At 48.4% G+C, this 14,543-nt stretch overlaps 1 protein-coding gene across 1 annotated transcript in view; it reads right to left on the bottom strand.

Annotated features, from left to right (window-relative positions):
- Positions 1 to 14,543, bottom strand: part of LOC125709741 (parathyroid hormone 2 receptor-like) — a 41,570-nt gene that overhangs the window by 17,894 nt on the left and 9,133 nt on the right. Inside the window, exons 3-6 of the mRNA XM_048978492.1 lie at positions 5,163 to 5,273; positions 4,662 to 4,783; positions 4,419 to 4,516; positions 3,403 to 3,586 (exon numbers count right to left, since the gene is read on the bottom strand). Coding sequence (XP_048834449.1) covers positions 3,403 to 3,586; positions 4,419 to 4,516; positions 4,662 to 4,783; positions 5,163 to 5,273 — 515 coding nt within the window. The remainder of the gene's footprint in view (positions 1 to 3,402; positions 3,587 to 4,418; positions 4,517 to 4,661; positions 4,784 to 5,162; positions 5,274 to 14,543) is intronic.

Raw genomic sequence — 14,543 nt, 5'->3', positions numbered from 1 at the left:
TCACTAAAAAGTCACAAAACATTATAGTAAAGTAAATAATTAATGCGTAACAAACATTTTTAACATCCCTATCAAGTATTATTGGTATTATAAGTTAGACAGGCTAAGTACCATATCGTTATTCAGATGGCAGCGCATAATTATTTAATGTTTGTATAAAATAACAATTCATAAAAACCCACTATTTGTGCTTTGCCGGATGCCTTATTAGGATTCAACTCCACTCTTAATCCACATAATCCTACACTATTAGTATTTATACCGTATTGTGTAGATGATGTTACGCATTCATATTTATGTATTTGTAATTATATGTAACGCAACAGAGGGCCCAAGAGAAACAGCGTTTCAGCTCACTGTACTCGGATACATGGATGTGCTGACAATAAAGAACTCTTGAGTCTTTTTTATTCCGCAGACCTCTTCACACAGCCCGCCCTGTGATTGGACGGTGCTCAGCTGCACCACACCAGGGTCCCATGGGGGGATCTGTACCACAAACTACAAGCTTTCAAATGGATAATATAGTGACCTGGCCTTCCTCTCTGGGCACCCTGACAAGCCTCTGTGGGGTGATTTAATACAGATACACCCATTTGTGCTTTAAACTTGTCACACATTAAACAATCACCTAATTCCAAGTTTCCTTTTGACAATGAATATCTTAAAGACAACAGCAAGTTCGTTTACACTAAACCCTTAAATAAACCCTTAAATAAAGTTAATGATCTTACTGTCAGAGCTGTAATTGTGCCCTATAAATAAGTAGCCAAAGGACACTATAAGGGCAGGAGAGACAGTGTCATTGCTCTGTTTCTCTGATTTAATAAGGCAGCACAGGCCACAGATCTCGCAGAGACACAGGGTACATTTCTGATTGCCCCCACCCCCCCAACAAAAACTCACAGCTGGCTTGTGGCTGATGACTGTATATTACCACACAAAAAGATTCACCTGGCAAAATATTTTCATAAAGAATGCAGGAAAAAGCAGTGTGTGCACGGCAGTGATTTGCATGAGTGTAATTCACTGCGATCAATGCAGTGCAGCTGCAATCCCTGCAGCACTGAAAGCTGGTGTTGTGTACATGTGCATTAAGATGTGTATATTTGGGGGTTCGCTTGCTGTAATTTTCTCATTCCTTGTGGAATTTGCGCAATTTACTTTATCACATGATACTTAGTGATTGGTCTGGGGGCTATTTTATGAAGTCGGCTGGGAAGTTCAGGTGAGTGGCAAGATTAAGGGCCGTGTGTTTGCACCTTCTCCCTCTGGATTGGGTTCCTGTTGGTTTCGTCTTGGTGGCGTGGAACAGCTGGTGAGCACGGAGTGCCGCTCCATTGCAGGGCTCCGCTGTTTAGAGGTGCTTTGGAAACGTCCCGAACTGGAACGTTCTCGTGGTGAACAGCGAGGGCTCTGTGGCCTCGTTGTGATTTGCTGGCTATATGGTGATCTAGTTTGATCATTCCCCGTAGGAGCAGAGGAATTATTTCTTCCGGATTGCGGTCATAGGCTGCCTGTGATTGATTGGATCGGCTTCCTGGGCGCCAGTTAATGCAGTGCTGCTGTTTTCTTTCAAGCATTCTGACGTAAACCTCATTGTTTCCATGTGCAGCGGCTCGTGTGGCTCGGTGTGTGCGGCCAGGTTATCAGGGCAGAATCAGTCTTGTGTGTTTTCGTGTTGTGTTTGAATTATTGGCTTGTGTCTAGTTTGCCGCCACGCCTGTAACTTTGCTTTGACATCTGCTGTGTATTACTGGAGTGCTTATGGTGTGTGTGTGTAGTGGGATATTGCTGTGCCTCATAATATTACTGTATCTGTGTGACTTTACTTGTACTTGTCCGGCCTGAGTTACCAGCTAAACTGGTGGGGGTGTGGGTGGTATAGGGGACCCCTTCTGCTAAGTGCCACTCTGGTTAATTATGTTAGGGTGGTGCCTCACCCCCCCTTAAGAGTGGGACCAGAGGGCGGGTTTGTGTTGACCTTGAAAATTAAGTAAAGGGGCTATCTGGTTGGCTTCTTGGTTTCCTGTACTTTTTATCCTTGTGGGTGCAGTTTAACAAAATAAATATTAGTTTTATAGAATCTTGTCTGTGCTTCGTTGCGGCATTGAACCTGTGAGCCTTACTGCATCTGTGCATCTGTAGAAGGTGTGTAGATAGTGCACTTAATTAATTCCTAGGTGGTAACCATCCCCTAGGTGGTGTAGCCGACAAATTCCGATTTCCACCTTCGTGCCGCCACACTTGGAATCGGAGCTTAAACGCTGAGGAGATCCAGAACTCATTCATTCGGGTTAGGGGGGATTTTTAAAAATCTTATCAGAATTTTTGCACTTTATCTGCAGTTTAACTGGATAGCTATTTATTTACACTGCTGTTCTACAGAGGATAATGTTTTGATATTGGTGCATGGAAGGATGATGTACTTATATTATATCATGTTGCTTTGTCAACATCAGAGTCCGTGGCTCTGGAAAGAATCAGCAGGCAGATTAGCTTGAATGGGACAGAAGAGGAGTCAGGTCACGTACAAACGCTAATTTAACTGTCTGATCGAGCGTGAAGTCAGGGTGTCACTGAAACGCTCAGTGTGGGTCCTAAATACGAATGAATCCTTCTGGCACTATGATGGCTGCTCAGAGGCCGTGTGTTACCCTCGGAGGCAGACCATGATGGCGTGAGCTCCTCCCCCCTCCTATCCTCTCCCCTCCCCTCCCCTCCTCTCCCCTCCTCTTACCGCAAGGGCCTGCTCAGGGCACCACAGGCAGCTCCGTCGGCGATTTGGAGAAAACGTGCAGGCGTTCTCCTGAAAGTAGGAGCTTGGAGATGGATTCCAGCTTCCACATTTAGCTTCTCCTCATTAGCAGGCCCCAGAGGCTTGGCCGCCCTTAATTGCTTGTTTTGTTATTGTAGGTTTTTTTTTTATATAAATCTTGGAGAAATCATCTTATTTGCTAAGCACATGCATAGTGTATTGAAAAACATTAAACTACAGTAATGCCACCTGCCTTTATAGCTTAAATATATGAGACTGACCTTAAGGGTTTATTTGTGATTTGCACAAGAATGAGGGGTGAGAGTAACTGAGAGTGTCTAAGCACAAGGTTAGGCCATTAATCCGGCATCCCTGGGGCATTTCGAGGAGTTACGGGGCCTAGCTCAAGGGCCCAAACAAATTACAACTACATCGCCAAGCATAGGATTCGAAGCGCCGATCTGCCGATTACAGACACTGCAGTTATCACACAATCAGAGCCTGATCTAGACTAGATGTTCCTTCCTCAAAATGCCCATGTAGTATCATGTAACATCTCTGGAGATGAGATAATGCTGGCGGCATCACTGTGGACATTATCTCTTACAAAGTACTTTACAGCTTAGGAAGGAATGACGACTCACATACTGAGACTTGTCCACTGACATTACAGAGACGGTCCTGAAGTTGTCCATCAGCACCGAGTCGAATTCTTGCAGGCCGACATTGGCGTGAACCACGTGGTCCTTGATGAAGATACTGACGGCTCGCAGCATGAACGACACGAACAAGTGCATGTGGATGTAGTTCCTGGTGCAGTGCAGGCGCCTAAGGACAGAGAGAGAGTAATTGATTTGGCTTGAGGGTGCTGGTGTCACACATAGCTAAACTTGCTAAAGCTGATAGTCGCTAAAGCTGCTATCAGATGTGAGTGGCTCGCTTCTGCCGGAACCGTTGGGGATGGCTCCTCTGCTGGGGTGTCCTCGTTGTATGCACAGCAGCTTTTGAACAGCGCAAGTCCAAGCACCTGCGCATGATTTAATACAGCGGACACACTTTATCCAAACTGCAATGAATAGCGGAAGATGGGCTCTTCCACAGGATTGCATGACAGGCATTATCAATGAGGGCCGTGCATTTCCTGTCAGGGATGTGCATTTCCTGTCACTCTCAGGTGGAGCACATTATTCAGATATGTCAAATTGGCACAGTAGTAATTGCTCCCATGAACCTGATATGTAAATTAACATGGAGCAGATGGGAGAACTCGCAGTGTGTGATTAGAACTGGCTCTGTAATTTCACAGGTGATTCATAAACATCCTGCAATCTCAACTGAAGAGGACACTGAAACTCTGCGAAGCTCAACATCCATCCCACAAGGCAAGCCCCAGCCACACGTGCATTTCCTAATTACAGAGTAACAGGACTCCACTGTCTGACGTTAATCTAGTGACCCCTACAGGAAACGGTGTTCACTAGGCTTACGACTGAGAACCAACGAGTGACGGGTGGCTGAATTGTGCCAGAATGAGTGATGATAATTCATGACCTTGTAAATAAAACGTAGGTTTATGACTGGGTCAAAACATCCAAAGTCCAAAGTATCATAGAGCAAGTCTACCTGTCAACAAGAAACAGTCAGATACAGCTGTTCTTACCGGAAGTATCCGATGATAAAGATGGCGACCAGGAGGGAGCTGAAGGACACCGCATAACCGATGGTGTACATGATGTAGAGTCGCTCGAAAAAGTCCTGCTGGAAACATGCAAGAAGCACTGTCAAAAAAAAGCTGAGTTGGATAGAACCAGACCACTCGTATATCTGCTGGAATTTGGCTATGAATTCTGGGATTGAGGATGAGAGTGAGTAATTCATGTGAAAACACCCCAATGGGGCTTACCTTCCCCACCACATGATCCGGCTGAAGGAACCTCAAACATTCAGAATAATTTGCCCACGTCCTGTTTAAGCTCTCCAGAAAAACCCATGAGCCGTTGGCATCACATTTCCTGTAGGCGTGACCTGCAGGACACACACACAGACTGCATCATATGATATTATATTTTTGCACAATACAGGAAATTATACTTACGTAAATCTGCAATTGTGGAGGTTTTGTCTGCCCTGTTTTCACATAAAATTGTATTGCTTTTGAAAACAATCAGGGACAAGAACCCAAATTTCCGCCTTTCTATAAAATGAGCAACTTGAGTTGAACTAAAAAAAAAAGAACATTAAAAGCGCCATGATATGAATGTCAAAGCTCAGAGATAGTTCCATGAAGCTGTCAGTGATGGCAGGCAGGCAGCATCAAAGGCAGTGAATTCCTCTATAACGGAATCGAACTTGAGTTGTTAGGTTTCCTGGCAGACACGTGCGGAGATGAGAGGATGCAGCGTACCTTTGTGGTTGAAGTCGTAGACATATTTGGGGCATGGGACCTGCGTGACTGCTCCCGGGGATCCCTGTGGCCAGCAGATCAGGCCATCCCACCCGGGGGGGCAGGGCTCATCTGGACACACAAGCAAGGATGAGGTAGATGAGGATGAAGAGGAGGAGAGTTGCTGCCATGTTATGATGCCGCTGCCACATCCGCTACTTTAATAGAAACCTTTGAAAGCATAATTTACTCTGACGCCACTGTGAAAAAAATCCAGTAACCTTAATGGATTCTTCTACTTGGTGAAGAGCAGGAGGTCAGGTAACTCAATCAGTTGAGAAAATCTGAACAGCATTAGGACAGAACGAGCTGTGACCACACAGCAACATGAAAACGAACTACAAGAGGCTGCGGGGGTGGGACACGTTGAAAGAAGTGACCTACCAGTGCCCTCTGCATGGACAACTACAGGCAGCGCCCCCAACTGGCTGAAGGGCTATTTATTTGTTTATTGTAAAACCCTGCCTTCATGCTCTTATGAAGGATTTAAAGGGGCTTCAAAGCAGAACAAATGCTGTGATTAAATTCATACAGCAGCCCTGGCAGAACCCCTCTCCCTGCCAGGATTACTGCCCTCTCCCCCAGGACATTTCACAACTGTTACAGATTCATTGATTTGCTCTCTGAACTGCGCTGCATGCTCTGAATATCAGATGATATCTTCATCTACAGCAGTCGATTTATAAGAACCGTGTGATGAGCCCTAAATAAAGTCCATTTCCCTGTCCACACATCACAAAGGAGCACAGGATGGAAGGCTGACAGAGTCATGAAGGCATGGACCACGGAAGCAGAGGCAGGACTCAGGGAATAAGGGAATACACAGGATTTAATTCCGGGCAAACATGGCACAGGCAGACACGATATGATGTTAATGACAGACCTGGGGAAACAGACTGAAACGCAGACTTAAATATATCAGACTAATTAAAAACAATGAGAAACAGCTGATAACATGCGGATTGCACACGAGGTAGCGAGGGGGCGTGGCACACAGGAGGATCGGACGAGCAGGTCATGAAAAACCTCCCCCCTGGGGAAACAGAAGCAAAAAACATTAACGAGGCAACGGTAAAGGACCGACACGCAGAACAGACAAAGACAGTCACCAAGACGCCAATTGGCACACCACAGGGAACGTGGACAGACATAGGGGCACCAGAGACGGAAATAATGAAAGGACAACATCAGGGGACAACCCAACAGGAGGAACAAAGAGACCATGAGGGAACAAAGGCAGAACAGAAGGACAGGGAGCAAACACAGTGGGCACAAAACCAGGGGGCAAGGAAGCAGAGGGCAGGGGGAAACAGGGAGCTGGAGCAGCCATAGACGACCGTGAGGCCAGAGCTGGAGGAACCCTCGGCGACCACGAGTCCAGAGCGGGAGGGAACACTGAAGAGGGTGAGGAGGAAGGTGGAGGGACTGCTGGAGGAGGCGAGGAGGGAGGTGAGGGAGACAATGGAGGAGGTGAGGAGGGAGCAGAAGCCACGACAGGCGAAGGCACAGATGACCGATGAGTTGGAGCAGGGGGACTGACGAGGCTTCGGAGGTGGGACCGCAGCTGCCCGATGAGCCACTGGAACCGGAGGAATCGACGGCGAGCCAGGGGGCAGGGTGGCTGGGACCCGACCCCTGCGCAGGTGTCCCCTCCCTCTGTGGGACACTGAAAGACGGGGAGCTGACCGAGATCTGCCATGCTGGGGTGGTGGTTGGGATAACCCACTAAATGGGTTCATTGGGGCTGTTATCAGGTATATCCCTGAGGGGTCCCACTCAAGCTCCTCTTCCATGACTGGGAGAAGGAATGGTGATCCGATGGTCCAGGACCTCTTCGGCGATAGGGACTGGGACCATGAGAACAGGGGCCGGAACAGAAGAGCAGGAACCACGGGGGCGAGAACAGATGTGACAGAGCAGGCTTTGGGCACCGAATTGAGCACAGGCAAAGCAGCAGGCAGACGTGCCTCTGGCACAGACAGTGAAGCAGTGGGCAGACGTGCCTCGGCCACAGACAGTGAAGCGGCAGGCAGACGTGCCTCGGGCACAGACAGTGAAGCAGCGGACAGACGTACCTCGGGCACAGACAGCGAAGCAGCGGGCAGACGTGCCTCGGCCACAGACAGCGAAGCAGCGGGCAGACGTGCCTCGAGTGCAGACAGTGAAGCAGCAGGCAGACGAGCCTCGGGCACAGACAGTGAAGCAGCGGACAGACGTACCTCGGGCACAGACAGCGAAGCAGCGGGCAGACGTGCCTCGGCCACAGACAGCGAAGCAGCGGGCAGACGTGCCTCGGCCACAGACAGCGAAGCAGACGTGCCTCGGCCACAGACAGCGAAGCAGACGTGCCTCGGCCACAGACAGCGAAGCAGACGTGCCTCGGCCACAGACAGTGAAGCAGTGGGCAGACCCGGTGATGCAAACACCGCCGAGTCGAAAATCGGGAGAAGCTCCTCCCGACACGCTGCAGGAGAGGCAGCAGGGACCGAGACGGACCCCACGCAGACACCCGGCATGTCCTCCCTTCTTCAGTCTCTCCGCTTCTTCGTGCAAGCTAACTTAGCAGGAGCAGGGGTTCGTTCGGCCGACGGGAGAAGACTCTGTGACTTTGAATCTCAGCCGGACCAGCATCTGCCATACCTCTTCGGCTAAATGCGGGTCCCTAGACGGCGAAATCTCCTTCAACAAGTTTCTCAACCGAGCAGCAAGGGTGCCAGCAGCGGGGTCCTGGATCTCTGGCTGCCAGAGCCAGTAGCTCACCTCGTCCACCAAATTGAGATACTCCTCTATGGTGAGGCGAGGTGTCTTTTTTATCGAGTACTGTCATTCTGTCACGGTTGCACAATGCAGGACCACAGAAGCAGAATCAGGACTCAGGGAATAGGGGAAAACAGAGGATTTAATTCCGGGCAAACACAGAACAGGCAGACACGATATGATGTTAATGACAGACCTGGGGAAACATACTCAAACACGGACTTAAATACATCAGACTAATTAACAACAACGAGAAACAGCTGGTGACACAGGGAATCCACACGAGGTAGCGAGGGGGGTGTGGCACATGGGAGGAACGGACGAGCAGGTCATGACAGTCATAAGATCCCACATGACCAGACGTATAAAAGGCATGTCATCAGATGTGAGGCAGCAGTGAAACTGTATGAGCACAGTACATACATTTATGTAACAGATGCTTTTATCCAAAGCAACATACATTTTAGAGACAGACGAGTCAGACAGTCCCTAGATAACATGGCCATACTAAAAATTTGAATTCAGAACCTTAGAATAAAGGAGTCAGTATCCAGCCCACTGTACCACTCTAACAGTAGCTGGTACCCATTAATCGTAAAGGCACAATGATGCCAGGTCAGCTGATAACAGTGTGTCGAGAGCTGGGATTTAGGTTCATATAAATGTTAATGTGAATAGAACGGCAGTATTGGGCCTCAACCAACAGTTGAAATATGTTCGTCTTCGCTAAAGCATGTGTGGACTAGAGGGACCAAAATAAATTTTCTGTAAAAGGAACGAAATGGCAATAATGATTATACCCAAGAAAGTTCTTGACATTTCCTGTCTTTTAAGTAAAATGCATTTTCAAAGATGTACCTCTCAAACTACAATCTCCTGATGATCACCATACAGTCTACTGATGGTCACCTTTCAGCTGACCGTGACTCTCAAACTACAGTCTCCTGATGGTCACCTTTCAGCTGACCGTGCCTCTCAAACTACAGTCTCCTAATAGTCACCTTTCAGCTGACCGTGACTCTCAAACTACAGTCTCCTGATGGTCACCTTTCAGCTGACCGTGCCTCTCAAACTACAGTCTCCTGATGGTCACCTTTCAGCTGACCGTGCCTCTCAAACTACAGTCTCCTAATAGTCACCTTTCAGCTGACCGTGACTCTCAAACTACAGTCTCCTGATGGTCACCTTTCAGCTGACTGTGTCTCTCAAACTACAGTCTACTGATGGTCACCTTTCAGCTGACCGTGCCTCTCAAACTACAGTCTCCTAATAGTCAACTTTCAGCTGACCGTGCCTCTCAAACTACAGTCTCCTGATGGTCAACATACAGCTGACTGTGCCTCTAAAACTACCATCTCCTTCTGGTCACCTTATACCTGACCGTGCCTCTCACACTACAGTCTCCTGATGGTCACCATACAGATGACCATGTCTGTCAAACTACAGTCTCCTGATGGTCACCTTACAGCTTACCGTACCTCTCAAACTTCCATCTCCTTCTGGTCACCTTATAGCTGACCGTGCCTCTCACACTACAGTCTCCTGATGGTCACCTTTCAGCTGACCGTGACTCTCAAACTAAAGTCTCCTGATGGTCACCTTTCAGCTAACCGTGACTCTCAAACTAAAGTCTCCTGATGGTCACCTTTCAGCTGACCGTGCCTCTCAAACTACAGTCTCCTGATGGTCACCTTTCAGCTGACCGTGCCTCTCAAACTACAGTCTCCTGATGGTCACCTTTCAGCTGACCGTGCCTCTCAAACTACAGTCTCCTAATAGTCACCTTTCATCTCACCGTGACTCTCAAACTACAGTCTCCTGATGGTCACCTTTCAGCTGACCATGACTCTCAAACTACAGTCTCCTGATGGTCACCTTTCAGCTGACCGTGCCTCTCAAACTACAGTTTCCTAATAGTCACCTTTCAGCTGACCGTGACTCTCAAACTACAGTCTCCTGATGGTCACCTTTCAGCTGACCGTGCCTCTCAAACTACAGTCTCCTGATGGTCACCTTTCAGCTGACTGTGACTCTCAAACTACAGTTTCCTAATAGTCACCTTTCAGCTGACCGTGACTCTCAAACTACAGTTTCCTAATAGTCACCTTTCAGCTGACCGTGACTCTCAAACTACAGTCTCCTGATGGTCACCTTTCAGCTGACCGTGCCTCTCAAACTACAGTCTCCTGATGATCACCTTTCAGCTGACTGTGCCTCTCAAACTACAGTCTCCTGATGGTCACCTTTCAGCTGACCGAGCCTCTCAAACTACAGTCTCCTGATGGTCACCTTTCAGCTGACCGTGCCTCTCAAACTACAGTCTCCTGATGATCACCTTTCAGCTGACTGTGCCTCTCAAGCTACAGTCTCCTGATGGTCACCAAACTACAGTCTCCTGATGGACACTTTACAGCTGACCGTGACTATCAAACTACAATCTCCTGATGGTCACCTTTCAGCTGACCGTGACTCTCAAACTAAAGTCTCCTGATGGTCACCTTTCAGCTGACCGTGCCTCTCAAACTACAGTCTCCTGATGGTCACCTTTCAGCTGACCGTGCCTCTCAAACTACAGTCTCCTGATGGTCACCTTTCAGCTGACCGTGCCTCTCAAACTACAGTCTCCTAATAGTCACCTTTCATCTCACCGTGACTCTCAAACTACAGTCTCCTAATAGTCACCTTTCATCTCACTGTGACTCTCAAACTACAGTCTCCTGATGGTCACCTTTCAGCTGACCGTGCCTCTCAAACTACAGTCTCCTGATGGTCACCTTTCAGCTGACCGTGACTCTCAAATTACAGTCTCCTAATAGTCACCTTTCATCTCACCGTGACTCTCAAACTACAGTCTCCTGATGGTCACCTTTAAGCTGACCGTGCCTCTCAAACTACAGTCTCCTGATGGTCACCTTTCATCTCACCGTGACTCTCAAACTACAGTCTCCTAATAGTCACCTTTCATCTCACCGTGACTCTCAAACTACAGTCTCCTGATGGTCACCTTTCAGCTGACCGTGCCTCTCAAACTACAGTCTCCTAATAGTCACCTTTCATCTCACCGTGACTCTCAAATTACAGTCTCCTGATGGTCACCTTTCAGCTGACCGTGCCTCTCACACTATAGTCTCCTGATGGTCACCTTACAGCTGACCGTGCCTCTCAAACTACAGTCTCCTAATAGTCACCTTTCAGCTGACCGTGCCTCTCAAGCTACAGTTTCCTAATAGTCACCTTTCAGCTGACTGTGCCTCTCAAACTACCATCTCCTTCTGGTCACCTTATAGCTGACCGTTCCTCTCACACTACAGTCTCCTGATGGTCACCATACAGATGACCATGTCTATCAAACTACAGTCTCCTGATGGTCACCTTACAGATGACCATGTCTGTCAAACTACAGTCTCCTGATGGTCATTATACAGCTGACCACGCCTCTCAAACTACAGTCTCCTGATGGTCACCTTTCAGCTAACCGTGCCTCTCAAACTACCATCTCCTTCTGGTCACCTTACAGCTGACTGTGCCTCTAAAACTACCATCTCCTTCTGGTCACCTTATAGCTGACCGTGCCTCTCACACTACAGTCTCCTGATGGTCACTTCACAGCTGACCGTGCCTCTCAAACTACAGTCTCCTGACGGTCACCTTTCAGCTGACCGTGACTCTCAAACTACAGTCTCCTGATGGTCACCTTTCAGCTGACCGTGCCTCTCAAACTACAGTCTCCTGATGGTCACCTTTCAGCTGACCGTGCCTCTCAAACTACAGTCTCCTGATGATCACCTTTCAGCTGACCGTGCCTCTCAAACTACAGTCTCCTGATGGTCACCTTTCAGCTGACCGAGCCTCTCAAACTACAGTCTCCTGATGGTCACCTTTCAGCTGACCGTGCCTCTCAAACTACATTCTCCTGGTGGACACCGTACAACTGACCGAGCCTCTCAAACTACAGTCTCCTGATGGTCACCTTTCAGCTGACCGTGCCTCTCAAACTACATTCTCCTGGTGGACACCGTACAGCTGACCGTGACTCTCAAACTACAGTCTCCTGATGGACACCTTTCAGCTGACCGTGACTCTCAAACTACAGTCTCCTGATGGTCACCTTTCAGCTGACCGAGCCTCTCAAACTTCCATCTCCTTCTGGTCACCTTATAACTGACCGTGCCTCTTACACTACAGTCTCCTGATGGTCACCATACAGATGACCATGTCTGTCAAACTACAGTCTCCTGATGGTCACCATACAGATGACCATGTCTGTCAAACTACAGTCTCCTGATGGTCACCATACAGATGACCATGTCTGTCATACTACAGTCTCCTGTTGGTCACCTTTCAGCTGACCAGGCCTCTCAAACTACCATCTACTTCTGGTCACCTTATAGCTGACCGTGCCTCTCACACTACAGTTTCCTGATGGTCACCTTACAGCTGACCGTACCTCTCAAACTACCATCTCCTTCTGGTCACCTCATAGCTGACTGTGCCTCTCACACTACAGTCTCCTGATGGTCACCTTACAGCTGACCGTGCCTCTCAAACTACAGTCTCCTGATGGTCACCTTTCAGCTGACCGTGACTCTCAAACTACAGTCTCCTGATGGTCACCTTTCAGCTGACCGTGCCTCTCAAACTACAGTCTCCTAATAGTCACCTTTCATCTCACCGTGACTCTCAAACTACAGTCTCCTGATGGTCACTTTTCAGCTGACCGTGACTCTCAAACTACAGTCTCCTGATGGTCACCTTTCAGCTGACCGTGCCTCTCAAACTACAGTTTCCTAATAGTCACCTTTCAGCTGACCGTGACTCTCAAACTACAGTTTCCTGATGGTCACCTTTCAGCTGACCGTGCCTCTCAAACTACAGTTTCCTAATAGTCACCTTTCAGCTGACCGTGACTCTCAAACTACAGTCTCCTGATGGTCACCTTTCAGCTGACCGTGCCTCTCAAACTACAGTCTCCTGATGGTCACCTTTCAGCTGACCGTGCCTCTCAAACTACAGTCTCCTGATGATCACCTTTCAGCTGACTGTGCCTCTCAAACTACAGTCTCCTGATGGTCACCTTTCAGCTGACCGTGACTCTCAAACTACAGTCTCCTGATGGTCACCTTACAGCTGACCGTGCCTCTCAAACTACAGTCTCCTGATGGTCACCTTTCAGCTGACCGTGCCTCTCAAACTACATTCTCCTGATGGTCACCTTTCAGCTGACCGAGCCTCTCAAACTTCCATCTCCTTCTGGTCACCTTATAACTGACCGTGCCTCTTACACTACAGTCTCCTGATGGTCACCATACAGATGACCATGTCTGTCAAACTACAGTCTCCTGATGGTCACCATACAGATGACCATGTCTGTCATACTACAGTCTCCTGATGGTCACTATACAGCTGACCGTGCCTCTCAAACTACAGTCTCCTGTTGGTCACCTTTCAGCTGACCAGGCCTCTCAAACTACCATCTCCTTCTGGTCACCTTACAGCTGACTGTGCCTCTCAAACTACCATCTACTTCTGGTCACCTTATAGCTGACCGTGCCTCTCAAACTACAGTCTCCTGACGGTCACCTTTCAGCTGACCGTGACTCTCAAACTACAGTCTCCTGATGGTCACCTTTCAGCTGACCGTGCCTCTCAAACTACAGTCTCCTGATGGTCACCTTTCAGCTGACCGTGCCTCTCAAACTACAGTCTCCTGATGATCACCTTTCAGCTGACCGTGCCTCTCAAACTACAGTCTCCTGATGGTCACCTTTCAGCTGACCGAGCCTCTCAAACTACAGTCTCCTGATGGTCACCTTACAGCTGACCGTACCTCTCAAACTACCATCTCCTTCTGGTCACCTCATAGCTGACTGTGCCTCTCACACTACAGTCTCCTGATGGTCACCTTACAGCTGACCGTGCCTCTCAAACTACAGTCTCCTGATGGTCACCTTTCAGCTGACCGTGACTCTCAAATTACAGTCTCCTAATAGTCACCTTTCATCTCACCGTGACTCTCAAACTACAGTCTCCTGATGGTCACCTTTCAGCTGACCGTGCCTCTCAAACTACAGTCTCCTGATGGTCACCTTTCATCTCACCGTGACTCTCAAACTACAGTCTCCTAATAGTCACCTTTCATCTCACCGTGACTCTCAAACTACAGTCTCCTGATGGTCACCTTTCAGCTGACCGTGCCTCTCAAACTACAGTCTCCTAATAGTCACCTTTCATCTCACCGTGACTCTCAAATTACAGTCTCCTGATGGTCACCTTTCAGCTGACCGTGCCTCTCACACTATAGTCTCCTGATGGTCACCTTACAGCTGACCGTGCCTCTCAAACTACAGTCTCCTAATAGTCACCTTTCAGCTGACCGTGCCTCTCAAGCTACAGTTTCCTAATAGTCACCTTTCAGCTGACTGTGCCTCTCAAACTACCATCTCCTTCTGGTCACCTTATAGCTGACCGTTCCTCTCACACTACAGTCTCCTGATGGTCACCATACAGATGACCATGTCTATCAAACTACAGTCTCCTGATGGTCACCTTACAGATGACCATGTCTGTCAAACTACAGTCTCCTGA

Source organism: Brienomyrus brachyistius, chromosome 16 (assembly GCF_023856365.1).
Source record: "Brienomyrus brachyistius isolate T26 chromosome 16, BBRACH_0.4, whole genome shotgun sequence".
NCBI classification, from domain to species: Eukaryota; Metazoa; Chordata; class Actinopteri; order Osteoglossiformes; family Mormyridae; genus Brienomyrus; species Brienomyrus brachyistius.
This window is presented reverse-complemented; position numbering and strand designations above follow the sequence as displayed.